Below are 20,467 nucleotides of genomic sequence, written 5' to 3'. Positions count from 1 at the left end.
AGACTGGAATAGTGCTAAGAGATTGTTTGAGTCAGAAGCTTCCAGATGGCACCATGAATCTTTTTGAGAAGAAATGAAACAAAAGCATCAACTTCATGCTATAATTGAAGGACTTGATTTGCAGCTGGATATCCGGTATGACAAAAAGCTGGAGAGACTGCAAAGAGACCATTGGAAGGAATTAGAGACTATCCTAGTGAGGGAGGAACTAACTTGTAAATGGCTCAAGTTTGGTGATAGAAACACCAAGTTTTGTCATTCCTCCACTGTTACCCGAAGAAGAATTAACAAGGAGCTTTCAATTAAAAATATCAAGGAGAGTGGATTGCATATATGGATGAAATGGTGAAGACTGCAGTGGGTTCTTTTGAGAAACTCTATTATGCTGAGGAAGGTATTCATGAATATTTTCCTATTAAGAAAGCTTTTACAGCACCTGAGGAGTTTGAGAGGAATAAGTTAGTTAAAGCTCCTTATTTTGCCGAGATAAGAAGTGTTGTTTTAAAATGGTGAAGTTCAAAGCCCTAGGCTCAGATGGTCTTCATGCAACTTTCCTCTAAACACAATGGTACATAATTGGTAACTCTGTCTAAAAATGACCCGTTGATGATCAAACAAGTCAATCAAACTCACATATGCCTGATTGACTCGCAAAACTGACTGCTGATAGATTGAGAAATCTGATGCCCAAATTGGTGACTGCTAATCAATGCTCCTTCGTCAAGGGAAGACATAGTGCTATAACATCTTGGTTGCCCAGAAAATCATACATTCGATGAAAAGGAAGAAAGGTTAGCAAGGTTGGATGATGATTAAAGTAAATCTTGAGAAAGCATATGACCGCCTAAACTGGAAATTTTACATGATACCTTTGCAAATATTGGAATGCCTGACAATTTGATAAAGTTAATTGACAGCTGCATAAGTACCACTGAACTCAACTTGCTCTGGAATGGTCAAGCCACTAGATTTTTCAAACCTACTTGAGGCATAAGGCAAGAGGATCATTTGTTCCCCTATCTAGTTGTTCTTTGTGTTGAGAGGTTAGCTCACCTAATCCAAATTAGCTAATGAGGTCAAAGCTGGAAATCGATAGTGCTGCAGAAAAAAAAGGCCCTCCAATTTCACATCTTTTCTTTGCTGACGATATCATCCTGTGTGCTGAAGCATCTGTAGATCAAGCCCATGTCATAAATCAAGTCCTCAAAGTGTTCTCTTTAAGCTCCGGGCAAAAGGTTAGTCTTGAGAAAACCTGTGTCTTATTCTCGAAAAATGTTAACGATAGAAGAGAAAAATAAATTAGTGATTGCCTTGGCATATGAATCACTCCTAACCTGGGGAAATATTTGGGAGTGTTCTTAAACCACGCTAGAGTTAATAAAGCCATATTTGGTCATGTCCTTGATAGAGTAAAAAGTCGACTCAATTCTTAGAATGTTAAAAAATCTTTGTCTCTTGCAAGAAGAATCACCTTGTCCAAATCAGTTTTATTTGCTCTTCCAACGTATGCTATGCAGACTGCCTTGCTACCGGTGGCTGTTTGTAATGAGACTGAAAAGACATATTCGTGGCTTTGTGTGGGGAGCATCAAGGGAAATAAGAGGTGTTCATCTTGTCATCAATTGGAAAAGAATGTGCTCAGACAAAAAGAAAGGTGGGAATGAAGTAGCCTGCTAGTGTAAATCTTGAGTCTTGGGCAATTAATATTTTTGTTACGGGTTATGTTTATCTCATTTTACACGAGATAAACAATTTTTCTATCCACTCAAAAAAGAGTTGGGTAGCACCGCTTTTTTTTTTTTTTCTCTCCTCTTATCTATAGGTCTTACTTATAATTTTATTTTTACAACATGAAGTAACTATTTTCCTACCGTATAAGAAAAATATTTCTCTTTTGTTAATGTCCCGGGGGCTGTAGGACTTACGTAGAAAAAGACCTGTTGGGTTGGGTTGTGTCAATCCCAACAGTCCTTATTTAGTCCGTTTGTTTTAGTTCCCTAATTTTTAAACAATAAAATAAAATAAAGATTGAGAGAATCTTTTGACCATTTTTAAACTCAGATAAGTTACACACGATCGACTCAAACTTAAGAGTTCTTGACATTTTATCATATGTTAATTTAATTTTTCTTATATACAATATCATTCTTGCCCAGCAAATTCGGAGACAACACACACAAGAAGATGTACCTTAAGAATTTGGATAGAAAAACAAACTGTTCTATAATGAAACTGATAAGTTTTTTGTACAAGTAATAATGAATCCCTCTATATTAAAACGTTTTTTCTTTTATTTTTTCTCAACAACAATCACTCTTATATTCCCTATTCTTATAAGAAAAGAAGAGAATCAAATTCCTTCAATTATATATCCCCACGAGGCAACGGTGAATTAAATGATTTTGTCGAAAAACAATTGTGTTGCACACAGGGCATGATGTGATAGGTAGGTTCTTAAATAACTGTTATCCAACATCCAATTTCATGGTCTCTTATCCTTTGTTCTCTAACACTGCACAAGATTCCTTTCTTTTAATTTTTTTTTTTCTCTCTTCAAAACACAACATTCAAGCAACCGAAGTTTTCTCACAGTGCTCAACACTCATCAGCTTTGTCCATTATAACCTTAATTGCTTACATGGCTTCAAATTCCAATTCAAACCTTACAATCACCATTGAAAGCAACCCTCCAGAGTCACGCTTAGCCGAATTGAACATCAAGTGTTGGCCCAAGTATGTATTTTTTTCTGATCTCTCTTTCTGCTTTTTCCTTCTTCTTTTTTTCACTCTGTGTTTATTTACTCAGATTCATAACATGCATAAATAAATTTTCTTTTTTTGGTCTTTGTTTTTTGATGGGGTGCTGTATTGTAAAAAAATGAAAGATGGGGTTGCTCACCAGGGAAGTACCAGTTAAAGTTTGATGCACAAGAGACATGCTATTTGTTGAAAGGGAAGGTGAAAGCATGTCCAAAAGGGTCACCAGAATTTGTTGAGTTTGGTGCTGGAGACCTTGTGACCATACCCAAAGGACTAAGTTGCACTTGGGATGTGTCTGTTGCAGTGGATAAGTACTACAAATTTGAGACACCTTCTTCTTCTTCATCATCATCATCATCTTCTTCTTAGTGTTATGCATGGATCACTCATCACTGTGAACTGTGATTAAATTAGTCTTAGCATTTTCACTTATCAATTTCTTATTCTTTCAAATTCTTTGTGAGTTTTGTTTTTTTGTGGGGTTTTGTTTTTCTCTGTGTTTGGTTCTGATAGTTGGTAGTTTTGGTCAAAGGAGGAACCAATCAGTCAAATGCATGTCCCATTCAAACCGAACCACTTTGAAGTGTTAAATATTTTAAATACAGTTTTTAATGTTCCTTTGACTCAGCAACGATCAACCGTTCAGATATTTATTTTATAATATTCATGAATCATGAGGCCCAAAGGGTTTTGGCGGAATAAGATTTAGACATCTGATTTAGATATAACTTATTCTCCCTATTCTTATTTTGTTTATTAGTCTCTTAATATTGTTCTATTACAATCTTATTTAACAATGGCAGAGATTTATAATATAAAATAAATTTTTTTATCTTTTTCTCACTCCCATTGCCTTTCCTCCCCTTTCTCTCTTTCAATGACTCTACAACATAAAAAAAAGTTGCAAATTTTTTTCTCAATTCATCTAACACAGTCATTGTTACGAGCATTTACGTAAAAAATTAAAATGAGATGTTAAGAAGAAACAAATCCAGATGCCTATATTATGGATCCTAGTAGACCTGTTGTTGGGCGCAATACAGAGAGAATAGATATTCTTTCCCCACTTCAAGATAAAAACAAGATGAAAACGTTACGGTAATTGTGGATTAATTCAAAGGCAGAGATTATTTGTGATTTCATTTTATTTTTTTGTATTTTTGTGATTTCTGACGTGTTCAATTATATCATATTCAAGAAATTTTGGAAATTATATTCATCTAACAGAACTATCATGCCATTTTAGATTCAGACATAAATTTATGTTGTAAATTACACAAATTGATAGAGAAAAAGGAAATGAGAGAGAAAGAGTGTAGGAGGCACTGAGGAGAAAGAAAAGAAAAAAAGATTTATTTTATTTCGTAAATCTCTACCGTTGGATGAGATTATAATCTAAGAGTGTTGAGAAAAATAGACAAAGACAGACAAAATAAAAATAAGTAGAATAATATATTCCTCTCATTTATTTATTTATATTTTCGAGGCACTCTCATCAGCAGAAACTCAAACTCTCGTGAGCTTATTGTATCAAATTAAATGGAACATGAACTGTTTGATTTGTTATTATAAATTTTTTTGGTGATTGACGTGTTATTACTACAAAGTTCATCATAAGAAAAATAGATTTGATTAATAAATTTTAAAAAATAAGTAAATAAAAATTTAAATATATACAAAATAAAATGGGTTTTATAAAAATAACGTGGCAGGAAAGTTGTTTTTCTTCGGGCTAATAAAAACCAATTTCCGTGCAGTGATTTTTTTTATTATTTTTTTTCTAATAAATGATGATAGCATGGGTAAGTAGGAAATACTCTTATTATTCTGTCTAACAGTATCAAACAATGTTGTCAAACTCGAGTTTTTAGGTAGAAACGGAAATGGGTGGTAAAAACATAAAATATAGAAACAACACGAAATATAAAGTTTCTACTTTTTACTACTTAAGGTTAAGATACAAAATTATATATATGCATGTAAAAAAAATATCACATAATGAACATGTGTGTTGAGCCACTTATCTGCCTAAAAAGGAAAATTATTTTTGATAACCAAGTATCAAAATTATAAATAGTGATAATTAACAAGTAATGGAAAACCAATCTGCTATAACTGCTTCATATACTCTGTAGATTTTGGATCATCGCTCATCAGGATATAATTCTACTTCTTTCAATGCACACAATGATCCAAAAACACAAAACGATTCTCATAGCATAACTTATAATAGAATTGCAGTTTTATAAGACATAATTATAAAAGACATATCAACATCAACAACAACACCTTTATTCCAAATTAATTGGGGTCGGTATAAAAGACATATATCCAAACAAAAAGATATGAAGATATTGTGCATTTGGGGAAAACGAAAATTGGGTTTTTTTTAAATTCCTTTTTTTTTTTGTAAACTTTTTTTTAATTCGTTTTAAGTAAAAAGGGTAAAAACGTAAGTTTTTACCGTTTTTACATTTTTAAGCAACGCTTTTACCTGTTTTTTACTAAGGACCGTTTTACTTATGTTTTAACACGCATCACTCTAGTAAAAACTTACGTTTTTACGTTTTTACACTAGTTTTTGACAACAATGCTCTCAGGTAAAAGTTCCCTGGGCTTAAAATGTAATTTTTATTTTTATTTTTTACCTTATGCTTATTTAATTTCAAAAGTGAGAGTTGATGTGGATCGAATTCGTAATCTTTTTATTGATTTCTATTATTCTTTAATAATAGTTGCATTCCACAAATAAAATTATAAGTAGAACAAGTTTAACTGATGTTGGGAGTTGGGGTCAATTCGTCTTATCTTGTCTCTCACCTTTTATTTAAAAAATATTATACTTAATTTAATTAGCATTTGATGTTTCTCTTACCATAAAAAATAAAATTATCTCTATAATCCCAAATAATATAATTTTGAGATTCGGAAGAATTCCATTTAGTTATTAATAAAATCAGTTGTATTATTTTTTTTATTAGTTTAACACTTATTTTCGACATATTTTTAGTTTATATAAAGTGATAAATTAATTTTAAGATTGATGGATTAATTTTACGATTGTGAGTGATTATTATATGAAATTAATTTAAAATATTTATAGGGGCGCAGCAAAGCATGTATGGGTTTCAATTTTAATTTTTAGTTTTAATTTTTACAAGACATATTAAGTTTTTTATTTTTTTGAGATTTTTTTACCAGTTCATTGATTAATTAATTAATTTGATCGGACAAGATTATAACCACGATAAAATTATCTATTCCAAATTTTTAACACAATTGCATATCCAACATATTCAGGTTTTAATCATTAAGTGTGCCAAACTAATGACTTGAGTAAAATTCCTCTCCGTTCGCATCACTTGAGTAAACAGAGAGCATTGTAAAGCCTACTCGTTTTAGTATATACAAAGAAGAGTTTATTGTTTGTCATGTTGTAGCTTTGTAGGAGATAAATTTATCTTCTACACGTATATAAAAGTATGTAAAATCTATATATTTTTGTTTTTCTCTCTCTTCTCCTTATATGGACCTCACACAATTTTATGTGTGTGTAAAAGATAATTTATTTTCTATAGGAAACATTAACCCCTAAAAAATATGAAAATAACATCTGTCATTTTAAAGGATATAAGTTTATATCATTTTAGATGCCAACCGTTGATTTCCGTCCATCAACGGTTATAATTTATTGGATCAAAATTATTAATTAATTAATAATAAATTTGGCCCATTAAGTTTGACTCAATAGATTATAACGGTTGATGGACGGAAATCAACGGTTAGAATCTAAAATGATATAAGCTTCTATCCTTTAAAAAGATAGATGTTTTTCCCAAAAAATATATATATATTTTAACAACATTTTCAAAAAGCCACATAATCAAGGACCAAAGTGTATGCAAAATTTCTCCATCCAAGAGTCCGTGACCAACCCCACCACCTTTTTGGTCTATTCTTTGTTTTTTTGTTCTCAAAGGAATCAAGACTCACGCATAATATAGCTTTCGTAGTAATAGTCTATAAAAATAGTTGTATCTTAATTGGCAATAACTGAGTAGATTAGAAGAAAACCTAAATTAGATTCCCACTAAATATAAATACATCTTTGGAGAGAAACGAAAAATTTTAGCTATGATTTAACCCCTATTCGAGATTAGTTTTGGAGACCGACTCACCTCGTAAAAGTAATTAGGATCGATATACTAAAAAGAAAATTGCTAATACAACCCCTTTTTCTTTCTTAATGGTTTCTTAATTTCAAATGCGACATACCACATGCAAAAAGTACACGACTTACATATAGTTGGTAAGAGGAGTAAAGGAGCTGATATGACCATTTACTTGTACAATGGCTCTACTTAATTTTCTTTCTGGTTTTGCCATTTGTTTCAACCACGAGTTACCAACACTAACTTCTCTCATTTTTAGGAGAAAAACCCCCCACAACTAGCAGTCTAAAAAGATTGAATTTGGATCCTCTCATGTAAAAAAATAGTCATGTAATCATATTATTTGATCACAACTATTTATTTAAAAATCATACACTTTTTTTTCTCTTATCTCATCATCAATGAATGAAAATGAGTGGTTGTGATCAAATAACATGACCACATGATTACTTTTTCACATGAGAGTATCCAAATCCATTAAAAAATCTGCCAACTAAGACATCAACCTAAGTCTTTAAAACTTGAGAGTGATGTTAAAGTTAATGTCAATGTCAGACCTTCAAACTCCTATTAGACCACCTTTTTCCCCTCGACTAAGTGCTTACACCTCCCTTTTCACTATAAGAAAATCATAGATAACATATTTCATTCACCACTCAGCTAGGATGTATATTAGAATTTGGAGCCTTATTGTCCTAAAACTCAATAATTTCCAGAGAGGGGGCAAAATTATTGCTTTCTTTCCTTTGCTTTTTAGCTACTGTACTTGTTACAGTATTACACAGATGTGAAAAGGAAAAAAAACCCTTATGGGTAGGGGTGGAGGGTTGGAGGGGAAAAGGAAAAATACAATTGAGTTTAATTGAATCAGACAATATTGTTACATGTTCATACATGAAAAATACACAATATGCATTTGCTGATACAATGAGTCTGAAGTTCCAGCAACTGGTTTCATGTGATCAGCATTGCATGTGGTGTTGTTTGTGTGGATTATCAGAAGAGAGAGCTGTACAGGGGATCAGATACATTTTTAAACATCTTAAACATCAGATACATTTTTAGATCCTCATGAGGTTAGAGCTCTAATTGGTTGCATTGATTATTCAATGAACTTCAATGGTTGAGTTGTTGGTTAAAATATCAAGATGAGAATATTGACTCTCATGATACATCTCATGGTGAGAAAGCTCAACCACCTGAGAGGGCCACCTATCTAGAGTCATCCTTTGACAAAATGATCTTATAGACTACTTGAGTAGAAAAGTTGATCAAGTGTATATTGAGTTTACATCTCACACTGCTCAAATGCAAACAAAAAAGTCGAAGGAGGCTAAGAGTCTTCTACTAACCATCTTATTTGTACAGATGAATCTGAAACACGTACTTGAATTCTACCCCCAATCATGAGTGCAAACCTACAATTAGACAGTAACTTTGTGAGGATAAATTTATAAACTACATGTCAATTATTATGCTTCAAATGCATATTAGCACAAAGGAGTTTTCCTCTGATAAAACAGAACAAATACGAGCCTGTCAAAAATGAGTAAAAAGATAACTGGGATACAATGTCTTTCCACAGAAACAGGAAGAGAGAGGACAACAGAAGACAAGAAAAACAAGATTATTTGAAAAGTTGGGCTTTCCAATTTCTTTTTAGATTTGTGAAAGACAGAATGTTGCTTAAATCAACAGTTAATACCACAAAAAGGTCAAGATCTGATAACAAATTTTCATTAATCTCCTCCCTGTAAACTGTTCCAGCATTTGCTCCAACCAAATACATTATAAGACTTCGAAGAAAACACACATCAGATACCTTATCCTCCATTTTACTTCCAATACATCAACAAGTCATCCAAAATTTATAGTCAAAACCAATTTTCACAAAAAAAATGCAATATGAATACTCTTAATGTAACCAAGCTGCAATGACAAAAAAAAATAGTTCTGAAACACTTTAGTGTAGAAGTTAATATATCATAACAGCAGAAAATAGCTATGATGTAGCAATTATTCCTTTCTTGCATTGACTGTTTAATAGAAAACCGAGAGCAGAATGGAAACATGGAACAAATTTTGGCTTCTACCCATGAGAAAATGTAGTAATAAATTTTTTTTGACTTCAAGTGTTCTAATTGTCATGAACAAACACTCCTAAAAGCATAAGTTATCAGGTGAAAGCTCATAAATGGATTTTACATTGTATTTCTAAAACGTACCCTCACGCAAGAGTCTTTTGGGCTTGAAGCATAGAAAAATGCATAGGCACACATATCTTGCGCTGAAATTTCAATATTTATTAGAAGATTGAGAACAGTGACGATCGAATTCTAGACCATTTGCTCATAGAGGCTCTAATACCGTGTCATGAACCAACTCTTCCAAATCTTTAAGCTATTAGGTGAAGATACATGAATGATTTTTATATTATATTTCTAACACTAAGCAATGCTCAAACAAAACTGCAGCCGCAATGATTGTTTGGCCTAATCAACCAAAACATTGATTTTGCTAAAAATGTCACATCGGCACCAAAAGTTTAGGTGAATGCATCATCAATCTAACCTATTGCTAATCCTGATCTGTCCTTGATATTCAGTACTCATCACCCAATTATCTCCACAAAATTCAATTGAAACCAATGAACCGAAAACTATTTTTATAGTCATCTAATCAACATTTGAAATCCCAAAAATAAGTAATGCATATAACCTTGCTCACTGACTGACCCCAATAATGTTCTCCTCAGGGAAGTAATTTGATCCAGTGCCATTCACACTGTGAGCACGGTCAAATTGGAAGACCCTAAGCTTTCCTTCCTAAAACCACAAGCAAAAGGTTATCAATGAAAGAATGGAAGTTGAAGTTTTTCGATTTATATATAAAACCATACCTTGGTTCCATAAGCAAGCCCTCCCCCTGCAAATGGATGAAAGCATGCCACATTGACCTCATCCTCTGCACTAGGAAGCACCCTGACAAGTTCCATATCTGACACCCTGTATACCTGAAAGACAAAAGCAATTTCAGGGACATGAAATTCAGCTTAAAACAATTCTAACAACAAGAAGGGGATGAATGAGATGACTGGCAACAATCACTGTCAGTCCATACACAAGCACAGATGATTGTCACTCACCGGTCCAAACAACAGAATATAAATTCGATGTTAGAGAAACAATGCTTACTTGGTAACTAATGATTCTGAAGACTACAATAGGTGGATGGATATTATTTCAGAATAAGGAGCAATTCAGATGAAAAGATAAACATTGAAGAAAAGGAAAAGTGCATTTTACCTCTAACACTGTATAAATTGGTAACGTTATTTCTCCATCAATGACAACACTTTTAAGTAGAGAGCCATGACGTCGACCATAGGCCAGTAGTATATGCTCAGATGTAGGTGAGAACTACATTTCAAACAATATTTGCACAAATTCAATCCACCAAGAAAAGGATTTCTTTAATTATAGTTAATCAAGTAAGGAAAAGCAACAGAAGTGGCTATTAATATTTGAATAACTACTAAGACTTCAAAACAGAAATTGGTAAACAAATTAGCTATTAGAATAAATGTGTTCACAATTGTGATATCAACGGATTTACTACTTTATTTTTATGTGTAATGAAATATGAGTAATATTGAAAAAAGGTGCAGCCAAGTGCTTGTACAAAGGAAAGATAGAATTGTAATTATGAGAGGGCATTAGATGAAGACGAAGTTGCTTTCTTTAAAATATCAATTAAATAGCTGTCAATAATAATATATTTAAAATTTAAATATTTTAAGTATGTAAAGTTTATCAGCCACATGATCAAGTAATTAAATGACCTGAATTGAAGTCAGACAATGAGCAGCTCTAATTGCCCGGGATACAAGCACCGATCCAAATCTGTTCAAGAGATGTAGATTACAAAAAAAAGTTAATGAAATCACTTAAACTAAAAAGTGCATGTGTCAGAGGGATAATTAAATGCTTTGCAGCAATTGTTGAAGAAGTGAGCCCTACGTTGCCTCCTCAAGGGAATATATCCGAAGCTCGTATATTACTTGATGCGCTGAGATAGGATGTCGAGTTGGCGATGTTGCAATTCCAGGCTCCTGGTGTACTAGAGGTTGTAATCCTGGATCAGCTTCTACATGAGGAAGAATACATGCAACACAGGCAGCTAAAAATCTACCACATGGTGAAAAATGGGCACCCATCTCACTGCAAGCAGAATTGCAAATCAAAAATCAAAACACAATGGAGTATACAATTCTACTAACTCCAACCATTTATACACAAAAATTTAGAATATTTTGCCATATTAATCAGTCCATAATCATTCACAAGGGAAAATAAATAAATTCACATAATGCATGCAAAAGCAAGGCAAAACAACCATATCTTTTTGAAACAACAATGAAGCTATATCAACCACATGCTGGAGCAGATATTATAAGTTCATAATTCAGAAGGTACCTGCAGAGGACAACATGCGGTATAGTAAGACGGCATCTATTTAGTGGGGCACAAGGACTTTTTAAGTCATGCGACCAGACTTTTAACTTAACAGTGCAAGGCAACTCCGCAGCAGATGCAGCAGCCACTGATGCGGCAAGTTCTGACTGGATTCGGTTTATAATGTTTTGGCTATCCAACTCATTACGCGCAGCATTAATAGAAGAAGCAAGATTGCCAGAATCAGATACAGGTAAACGGGATTGCAAAAAATGATTCTGTAAACCTGATCTTACAGCAGCTCCTGATATGCTGGTGCCATGAGGCATTCCTGAAGATGACATTGCTACCTCAACATTAGTAGTGGACATATCAGATGCCATGGTGGAAGAACCAATCTGTTGAGGAAGACTTTCACGACTACCACCAATGTGAGGAAGCATTGAGGGAACACCAACTTGACTTTGACCCATTAACCATCCTTGCATAAAAGGTAACTCCCATCTACTTGGGTTTCTTGAAGGAAAAAACTGATGAACTTGACCAAACTCAGAAAGTCCGCGTAGCACTCCATCAAGAGAATAGAGATTAGCAGTGTTTTCATGTTGGCTTGCTTCAACTGGTTCTGTTTCTGCTTCACAAGTCTCCATACCACCCATTGTGAGGTTACTAACGCCAATTCTCATTTGATTGGGTACAGTAGTATGGGCATTATATTCTGCACCAGGATGAGAGCTAGTGGGAATCTCAGAGATTGACAATGCGGTATCATATCGTTCTGTTGTATTTATGTCTGTTTGAGACTGAACTATGGCAGAAGACTCAACTTGCATGGTAGCTGAACCAACATCATCACTAGCATTCTGTAGTTCTACTCTTGACTCATCTACAGTATATGAAGGCATTAAGAAGAGAGGTAACGACATATAGGGTAGTTCACTTGACAAATTAATATGTGTCCCAGGATGAATATTTGTGACAAAAACAGCAGGTGGAGGATATTGTAAATAACCAATAGATGTTGCCTCTGTCATCGAGGAATCAGAAGAGTCAAGATCATTGACCTGTACATCAATCCAAATGTGGTAACCAAAAAGAAAATCCAAAAAGTAATATTTTGTATGGCATGGTAAGATAATCAAAGACACGTAAGATCATCCACCTGAGCGGTTAAAAGATATGGTGCGGCATGAGGGTGAAAATGCACAGCACGGAGTGAGCGCTTTGTCTTCAACACAAATACTGGTGAGGATGCTTCTCCTTCATTATTGTAGTGCCACATGTACAGCTGACACAATATTCCAAAACACAAGGTAACAAGATTCAGAAAAAAATGTCACTAAACATAGAAAGTCATCAAAGATTTAAACATGGTAGGTTCTCAGCAAAAATCATTATTTTACCTTGTGGCCTGATGCAACCGCAATTATTTCCCCATTCGCATGGAAAGCAATGGATGCAATGGGTCGATCTATGAGAATACATCCAACAAATTGATCAGACAGAACTCAACAAAAAAGAACAATAAAAAAATTCAGTAATAGCTTCAACATTAATTTAGAAATTAAAATGAGAGATGGACAGAAAAATTACAGAAATAGTGAGATAATATCCACGCTGATGTGTTTGTATCCCATAAACGAACTTCTTGGTCCAAGCTCCCACTAGCAAGTATTTGTCGATGCAAGGGATGGAACCTAACCTATAGCCAATTAATAGATAATTAAAATTGGAAAATATGAACCAACACTTTCTATGAGGTAAAAATGCTTGCAGTAGAAGAGAGAGGATAGCTTATGTTAGAATATCTAGAGAATATACTATAACATCATAATATTTTAGAGTATCTTAGATGATCCCCAAGGAGTGGTTTCCATATTTCAATATATTTCATGATTTGTTTCCTTATTTAATTAGGATCAAAAGTCAATTATTAGTATAAAGCGGGGTTAGCTTTGTCTTTTATAACACCCCAATATACATAAGAACAATTTATTCATAGTCTCTTTTATCTTTTCTTTTCTTCTTCTCTATCTAAATCCTCATAATTTTAATATATTATTAGATCGAAACCATCCTTGTGACCTGTCTTGTCAATATTCCAGTATCGAGTCCCCTAAAATCTAGAACTCTATTTTAATGATGTCATTATCTCTATGAGTACAGTACCAAATGCAGTCTAGCCCCTTCAGTGCATTATATTTTAGGTTACTTTCTTTTTGTGTGCTTAATTGTAATAAATTTAAGGGAAATTTTTGTTTTCACCCACTCTAGTTTTATGATTTATCATTTGACCCCCCTGTGGTTATAAACTTGTCACTTAGACTCATTGTGCGTAAATAATTTATCATTTGACCCCTTGTGATTTTAAATTTTCACTTACACTCATTGTAGTTACAAAAATATATCAATTAGACCCCTTGTGGTCTGATAAATATAAAAATATTTACTTTTTCTAAATTTTATTTAATTATGATATTATCAAATAAAATTAATAATTAAATATGAAATTAAAAACTATTTCAAGTTATTTATTTTGAAATTAATTTATAAATTATCTTTATTTATTTATTTATTTTAAAAATATATTTAAAAATTTAAAAATATTATTTAAGATAAATTAAATATGTATTATCAAAATAAGATATTTACTTTCTTTAAATAATTTTATAACGATGTCGGGTAAAAAATAGATAAAATAAAATAATATTTGATTTGAATTTATTTTCATGATAAAAATATGTGAAATTTTTAAAAATTTATTTTTATTTATTTGGCTTAAATGCATTAGATGAGGATATAAAATAAAAAAGAGGGAAAATAAAAAAATTTATATGTGTAAAATTATAAGGATATAATTGATACTATTATTAATTTAAATTTAAATAAATAATTTATATTTTTTGGTACATAATTTTAAATTATAATATGATAATAATATAAGATGAGTTGAGAAAAATAAAAAAAAATTATGTATATATAAGACCACAAGGGGTCTAAGTGATATAATTTTATAACCACAATGAGTGTAAGTGGAAATTTGAAACCACGTAGGGTTAAATGATAAATTATTTAAGTACAATAGACCTAAATGACAGGTTTAAAACCACATGGGATCAAATGATAAATCATAAAATCACAATGAGTGAAAATAAAGTTTTCCCTAAATTTAAAGCTTAGTAACTTTGACTAGTTAGAATATCTAGAAAATATATCATAATATCATTATTATATCTTTGAATATTTTAGAGTACCTTAGATAATCTCTTAGGAGTGGTTTCCATATTCCATTATATTTCATGATTTGCTTCCTTATTTAATTAGGATTAGGAGTCTAGCACTAGTATAAATAGGAGTTAGACCACACCAAAAAAAAAAAAAAAATAGGAGTTAGTATTTTGTCTTTGTAACACACAAATATACATAAGAGAATATTACTCATAGTCTCTTTTATCTCTCTGTTCCTCCTTTGCTACCCAATTCCCCATAATTTTAATAGAACATATTTGCTGGACCAAACAATCAACATCATACATAAATCATAAGCATCTTGCTAGTTAAACATGGTATCAAAGCTTCAGTGACCACGAGATCACAAGTTTGATCCTTACCGCCCCCACTTTCAGGTGGAATTAAAAAAAAACACACAAGGCAGACAAAAAAAAAAAATGGACTTGTGTAGTACAAGGCAGACCAAAAATAGGCTTGTGTCATATCCATGCTTCAAGCCCAAAGGGGTCTTTTCGTGAAGGAGTGTGTTAGAGAATAAAATAAAAAGCATTAAAAAGGCCATCACCTAATGCCTTAAGGTTTTGGGTTGAAGTGACGCTTAACAAAACCAACTTTCATGTATACATTTACAATGAAATTTTAAATTACAAAACCTAATTTATTGGAATTTACATTTCTTTAACTGCTCATTGTTACACAAAAGCTTTATCCAAATAACAAAAATCCTGATCAATAAATACAAGAATCAACAACATAAGACATTCTCCATCTACCAGAAAAACAAGTAAAAGCATTCTCCGCATAAGAAAAAGATGATGAATGATCCAATATTTATTGCATCAAAATTAACATAATAATACAAGGATTCTAACTAACTTATGAATAAAGTACAGTATTCAAAACCAGCGAGCATTCCTACCAATACCCTTAACCCATTAAGATTGGGAGTATTCAGCTATGATAGAACTAGACGCTATACCATCAGGGCACATACTCTAACATAATTCTAATATTCTGTAATGACGGGCCCAAAACCACTTCTTGATGTCAAAGAAATTCCAGGGACTCAATAAGATTATATAATTTGTTTTATGCACCCATGCAATGATCCAAAAAGAGCAAAAGAAAGTCTTTGTTGAAAGAAAATTTACTCGACTTCATGAATCTTTCACATGCTTAATTTGGAGATTGCTAAAATGAAACTTCACTGTACAAGCCATAAGAAATAACAAAGTAGAAAATTTCATACAATGGCAACAAATTTTTTTTTTATATGACAAGTTAATTCGCTAGCTGGATAGGGCTTTGTTAACAATGAGAATTTTGTGAACTCCGTTCCACAGAATTGTCTCATCTTCCGAACAAATTTCATCAAACTTAATGGAAAAATATTCCTTCTATAAACTAAAATCAGTGATAAAAGAAAAGGAACAAGAAAGAAAAAAAATAGACACAAGAAATTAAGGCAAACAGGCAGACTTTAAGCTTACCACCCAAGGTGTCCTTCTATGGCCAACTAACACCTTTAAGCAATTTCCAGTTTCACAATCAATTATCTTTACCGTGTGGTCACCACTGCACATGCCAAACCATCAATCACCAAAGAGTTTTCAATTCAAATTGCAAAAGAGGAGAAAAACCGGTTACAACTTACTGTGTGGAGGCAAGAAATTTTCCGTCCGGACTAAATGCTGCAGCAATAGTAGACCGTGGGGGAGGCAATAAAGGGCAATACATAGCTGACAAATGTCCCAATGACTCAGCCTCAACCCTGACAACCACTCTTAGAGATGTTAGTCCTCCAAAAAAATTGACTTTCCTTAAAGGAAGGAAATAAAACCCCATTCTCAAAAGGCCTGCTTTTTCGTGGATATAAACCATAGACTAAAGTTCTGTAAGTACCATGAGAGGAGACCACGTTTTGCATCTCTCAGTGCTTCGCTTTTAGGATGGGAGCAAGAACCAGATTTTGATTTAGAAGATTCTCCCCAGTGCCATTTTGGCACATGTTTTGTTCGAGGTGAAATCTCTCTCTGTGCTAACAAGTTAAAGACATTTCTACCACTGACCAAATTGAAAAAATCATATGAGAGATCAAAGAAATTTAGTAGCAAAAATATTAAACTTTGAATTCCCTATAAACCGGGGCTTTAAGTTCATCAAACTGATGCTAAGCATAGGATGTGAGATATTCAACAAACTAAGTGGAAGGAACATAAATTATGAAAATTTGGCAATAAATTTAGAAACTCCATGATCATCCAAAGCATGCATGAAAATTTCTTGTGGCTGCTACACGATCAAGTATTTCATTAACATTAACAAACATCTTTATCCCAAGCTAGTTGGGGTCAGCAGTTGGTAAACCCAATAAAAAGCAAAAAAAGAACAAAAAGAAGCAATAACAATTATTATAGAGAAAAAATAATAAAATAACTAAAATACAAAAATAAAAATAAAAAAAGACAGAAAAATAACTAAGATAACGACTAAAAAAAGATAAAGACAATTAAGAAAGAAAAAGTAAATTAGAGAGGAAAATAAATAAATATAGGGAAAAGGACTAAGAATGATCATATGGAAATAGGTAAAAACGGGTCTACCCCTCCGCAATGGTAATAGATTTCCTCCACTCCGTTCTAAGACACACCATTTGCTAATCTATTTCTCACTCCATTAAGTCATGTATTACTACCTTTTCCCAAGTAAGTTTTGGCCAACCTTTTCATCAATTTGTGTCGTACTCTTGGTAACAAACTTCTGTTCTTAAAGGCATTTAGGGGTCTTTGAATAATATGCTCAAAACATCTCAATCTGTATTCTCTTATCTTTTTAGCCACTAGTACTACTCCTACCTTTCGTCAAATATCTTTATTACTTATCTTATCTTATCTATCCTTATATAACCACACTTTCACCTTAACATTCTCATTTAGGCTATTCCCATTTTATACTCATATTACCTCTGTGTTGGCCAACATTTATCCCTGTATAGCATTGTAAGTCTTACTTCTATTCTATAGAATTTTTCTTTTAGTCTTAGAGGATTTTTGTGATCCCACAAAAATTGTAATGCATTTTCCATTTCATCCATAGTAGTCAATAGCGGCGCTATTGCGCCGCAAGCCGCGCCAATTGCGCTTTGCGGAGCTTCGCGCAACCATTCGAGCCGCGTCGCACCAGATCGCAATAGCGGCTGTTGCGGCCAAATCTCGCCGCAACAGTGTCTTTTTATGGTTTTAACCCTAACCCACTCTCTCTTTCTTCCTCTCTGTTGTGCATCTCTCTTACTTTCTTTATCGTGCTCGTTTCTTCCCTTCTCTACTTCTCTCTTATCGTATTGAAGTTCAATGTGGAAGCCATGAACGAAGAAGCAAAGCTTTGAGTGAGAGAAAGAGTGAGAGAGAGAGAGAGAGCAGATGACGGAGAAAAGGAGAAAAAGTGAGAGAAATAGTAAGAGAGAGAGAGAACAGATGAAAGAGAAAAAGTGAGAGAGAAAGAGATTCTGATCTATCTTTATTCAAAGAAAAGAAAAGTATATTTGTTAGAAAAGTGATTCACAAGTCACGGTAACCAAGTAACCTGGTTATAGTAACAGTGGGCAAAACTATTTCTATATCCCAAAAAAAAAAGAATGCATCATTAAAAGGTAACTAAGGTAAAACACTAACGTAACTAAGATAAATATGGTAAATCAGTAAAGTATAATTACAACTAAAGGTAGTACAAACTATAGCTAAAGTTTGGACACTTATTACTAAGAGGTAACATGTCAACTCTGCCTTTATTTTTTTTAAATAATTATTATTTATCTTTATATTTTTTTTATTATTTGTATTTTTTTTTAATAAATATATTTTTTCCGAGTATTTCCGCAACCGCAATAACGCTATAGCGGTTTTGAGGGTTGGCCGCATCTGGCTGCAATCCGCATTTGATAACTATGATTTCATCCAACTTGCTATGATTATATGGTTGACATGCTCAACAATCTCTCCCCCTTTTGCAATATTAATCCCTGATATTTAAAAACATCTTTCTTCAGTACCTCATGTCCTAGCATATAAACAGAATCTTGATCTCCATCTCTTGTCGTAGCAAACTCACACTTCATATACCGAGTCTTACTCCGACTTAACGTAAAACCTTTAGACTCCAACAAGCTTCTCCACAATTCTAATTTTTTCATTAACAACGGTCTTGGTTTTATCAATAAGCACAATATCATTTTCAAATAACATATATCATGGCACCTCATCGTGGATATCTTTGGTTAGTTCATCCATAACTAGGGCAAAAAGATAAGGATCTTTCTTCAGTACCTCATGTCCTAGCATATAAACAGAATATTGATCTCCATCTCTTGTCGTAGCAAACTCACACTTCATATACCGAGTCTTACTCCGACTTAACGTAAAACCTTTAGACTCCAACAAGCTTCTCCACAATTCTAATTTTTTCATTAACACCGGTCTTGGTTTTATCAATAAGCACAATATCATTTTCAAATAACATATATCATGGCACCTCATCGTGGATATCTTTGGTTAGTTAATCCATAACTAGGGCAAAAAGATAAGGATCTTTCTTCAGTACCTCATGTCCTAGCATATAAAAAGAATCTTGATCTCCATCTCTTGTCGTAGCAAACTCACACTTCATATACCGAGTCTTACTCCGACTTAACGTAAAACCTTTAGACTCCAACAAGCTTCTCCACAATTCTAATTTTTTCATTAACACCGGTCTTGGTTTTATCAATAAGCACAATATCATTTTCAAATAACATATATCATGGCACCTCATCGTGGATATCTTTGGTTAGTTCATCCATAACTAGGGCAAAAAGATAAGGACTTAAGTACACAACATTGATGTAAACCTAATGTTGAAGGAAAATAACTCGATGTTCCCTTACAAGCATTCACACATGCAGTGATACAATCATACATATCCTTAATGCTACACTATCAAGAATTTATAGTAAAAGAATCCATGTGTTTTTCTTCCCAAGCAAAAAACATTCTTAGATACTCCCGATAGATTAGGTAACATTGTGCATATTATAAATCAAATTACTTTGACATCAGGTCCTAGTACATTTAAATGACTGGAACAGACCTCAGCCCACAATTGTTGCTTGTTTTTGAGTCAGTAACTGCGAATTGAAGTTTATTACCATTGAAAATCAAAAATTACTTAAGCAACAAACCAGACGGATCCCATCCAACTAGAAAACTAAGCATCATATTCATACGAAATCAAGCAACGGTAATAATAAGAACATACTTTCGGTGCAATTACGCTGCCACTTAAAAATCTCAGCTAACTCTAACAACAACGATGAGGAAGAGATAGAAGAATCAGAAAGTGTAGGTAGGCAAAGAACAAAGACACAGAGGCCAACACAATCATAAAAATGCGCCAAAGTTTGCAAATTTGCATTAAAATCTTACAACCCAGAACTCAAAATTTCCTGTGTGTCTCCAAAACGAAGCAAATGGGAAATCAACCGAAAAAAGAAAGAAAAAGAAAAACCCAGCAATTAAAATGAAATCTATGCAAAATAGAAGGGGTAATTGGAAACAGGAATTTCTGACCTGGTTTTAGAATTATAGGAGGATGAGGTCATTTCCATGGAAATTTGAGATTAAAGAAAAAGGATCAAATCTGATATGTTAGTTCCTGATTTCCGAAAGCGTAGTTTTCATTGTTTGAATTGCTACAGATGGCAAGTTCATTCGAACAACAGAGACCCTTTCTCTCTCTCTATCTCTCTCTCTCTCTCTCTCTCTCTATTGTTGTGGACGGACACACAGAGAAGACAGACAGGTAGAAGAATCCATAATT

At 33.1% G+C, this 20,467-nt stretch overlaps 2 protein-coding genes across 3 annotated transcripts; one reads left to right on the top strand and one right to left on the bottom strand.

Annotated features, from left to right (window-relative positions):
* The first annotated feature begins 2,488 nt into the window (after nt 1–2,488).
* LOC133311571 (uncharacterized) lies at nt 2,489–3,449 on the top strand. The gene is made up of 2 exons (XM_061512630.1): nt 2,489–2,733; nt 2,886–3,449. Exons 1-2 carry the CDS (start codon nt 2,639–2,641, stop codon nt 3,127–3,129), a joined length of 339 nt encoding a protein of 112 aa, XP_061368614.1. The 5' UTR covers nt 2,489–2,638; the 3' UTR covers nt 3,130–3,449.
* A 4,200-nt stretch (nt 3,450–7,649) lies between these two features.
* On the bottom strand, nt 7,650–20,454 carry LOC133311554 (uncharacterized). Of its 2 annotated transcripts, none has more exons than XM_061512610.1 (14): nt 20,218–20,454; nt 16,520–16,681; nt 16,272–16,388; nt 16,108–16,192; nt 12,980–13,088; nt 12,790–12,857; nt 12,549–12,674; nt 11,408–12,450; nt 10,952–11,152; nt 10,774–10,834; nt 10,238–10,351; nt 9,832–9,945; nt 9,651–9,757; nt 7,650–8,350 (listed from the first exon to the last, which is right to left on the bottom strand). In XM_061512610.1, the coding sequence occupies exons 1-13, from the start codon at nt 20,253–20,255 to the stop codon at nt 9,656–9,658; spliced, it is 2,340 nt and encodes a 779-aa protein (XP_061368594.1). In that variant the 5' UTR covers nt 20,256–20,454; the 3' UTR covers nt 7,650–8,350; nt 9,651–9,655. The 2 variants fall into 2 exon arrangements, with proteins under 2 accessions (XP_061368594.1, XP_061368593.1); XM_061512609.1 differs by having other exon boundaries at nt 9,668–9,757.
* Between the last annotated feature and the right edge of the window lie 13 nt (nt 20,455–20,467).

This window comes from Gastrolobium bilobum, unplaced genomic scaffold (genome assembly GCF_033153095.1).
Source record: "Gastrolobium bilobum isolate Gb01-03AN ecotype WA unplaced genomic scaffold, APGP_CSIRO_Gbil_v1 utg15846, whole genome shotgun sequence".
NCBI lineage: Eukaryota > Viridiplantae > Streptophyta > Magnoliopsida > Fabales > Fabaceae > Gastrolobium > Gastrolobium bilobum.
This window is presented reverse-complemented; position numbering and strand designations above follow the sequence as displayed.

Coding starts and splice junctions, on each gene's coding strand:
- LOC133311571 (XM_061512630.1), top strand. CDS start 2,639: ATGGCTTCAAATTCCAATTCAAACCTTACAATCACCATTGAAAGCAAC. Junction 2,734..2,885: donor AACATCAAGTGTTGGCCCAA/GTATGTATTTTT, acceptor AAAAAATGAAAG/ATGGGGTTGCTCACCAGGGA.
- LOC133311554 (XM_061512609.1), bottom strand. CDS start 20,255: ATGGAAATGACCTCATCCTCCTATAATTCTAAAACCAG. Junction 11,153..11,407: donor CCGCATGTTGTCCTCTGCAG/GTACCTTCTGAA, acceptor TTCTGCTTGCAG/TGAGATGGGTGCCCATTTTT. Junction 8,351..9,667: donor CTGAGGAGAACATTATTGGG/GTCAGTCAGTGA, acceptor GTCTAATTGTAG/GTTTGCACTCATGATTGGGG.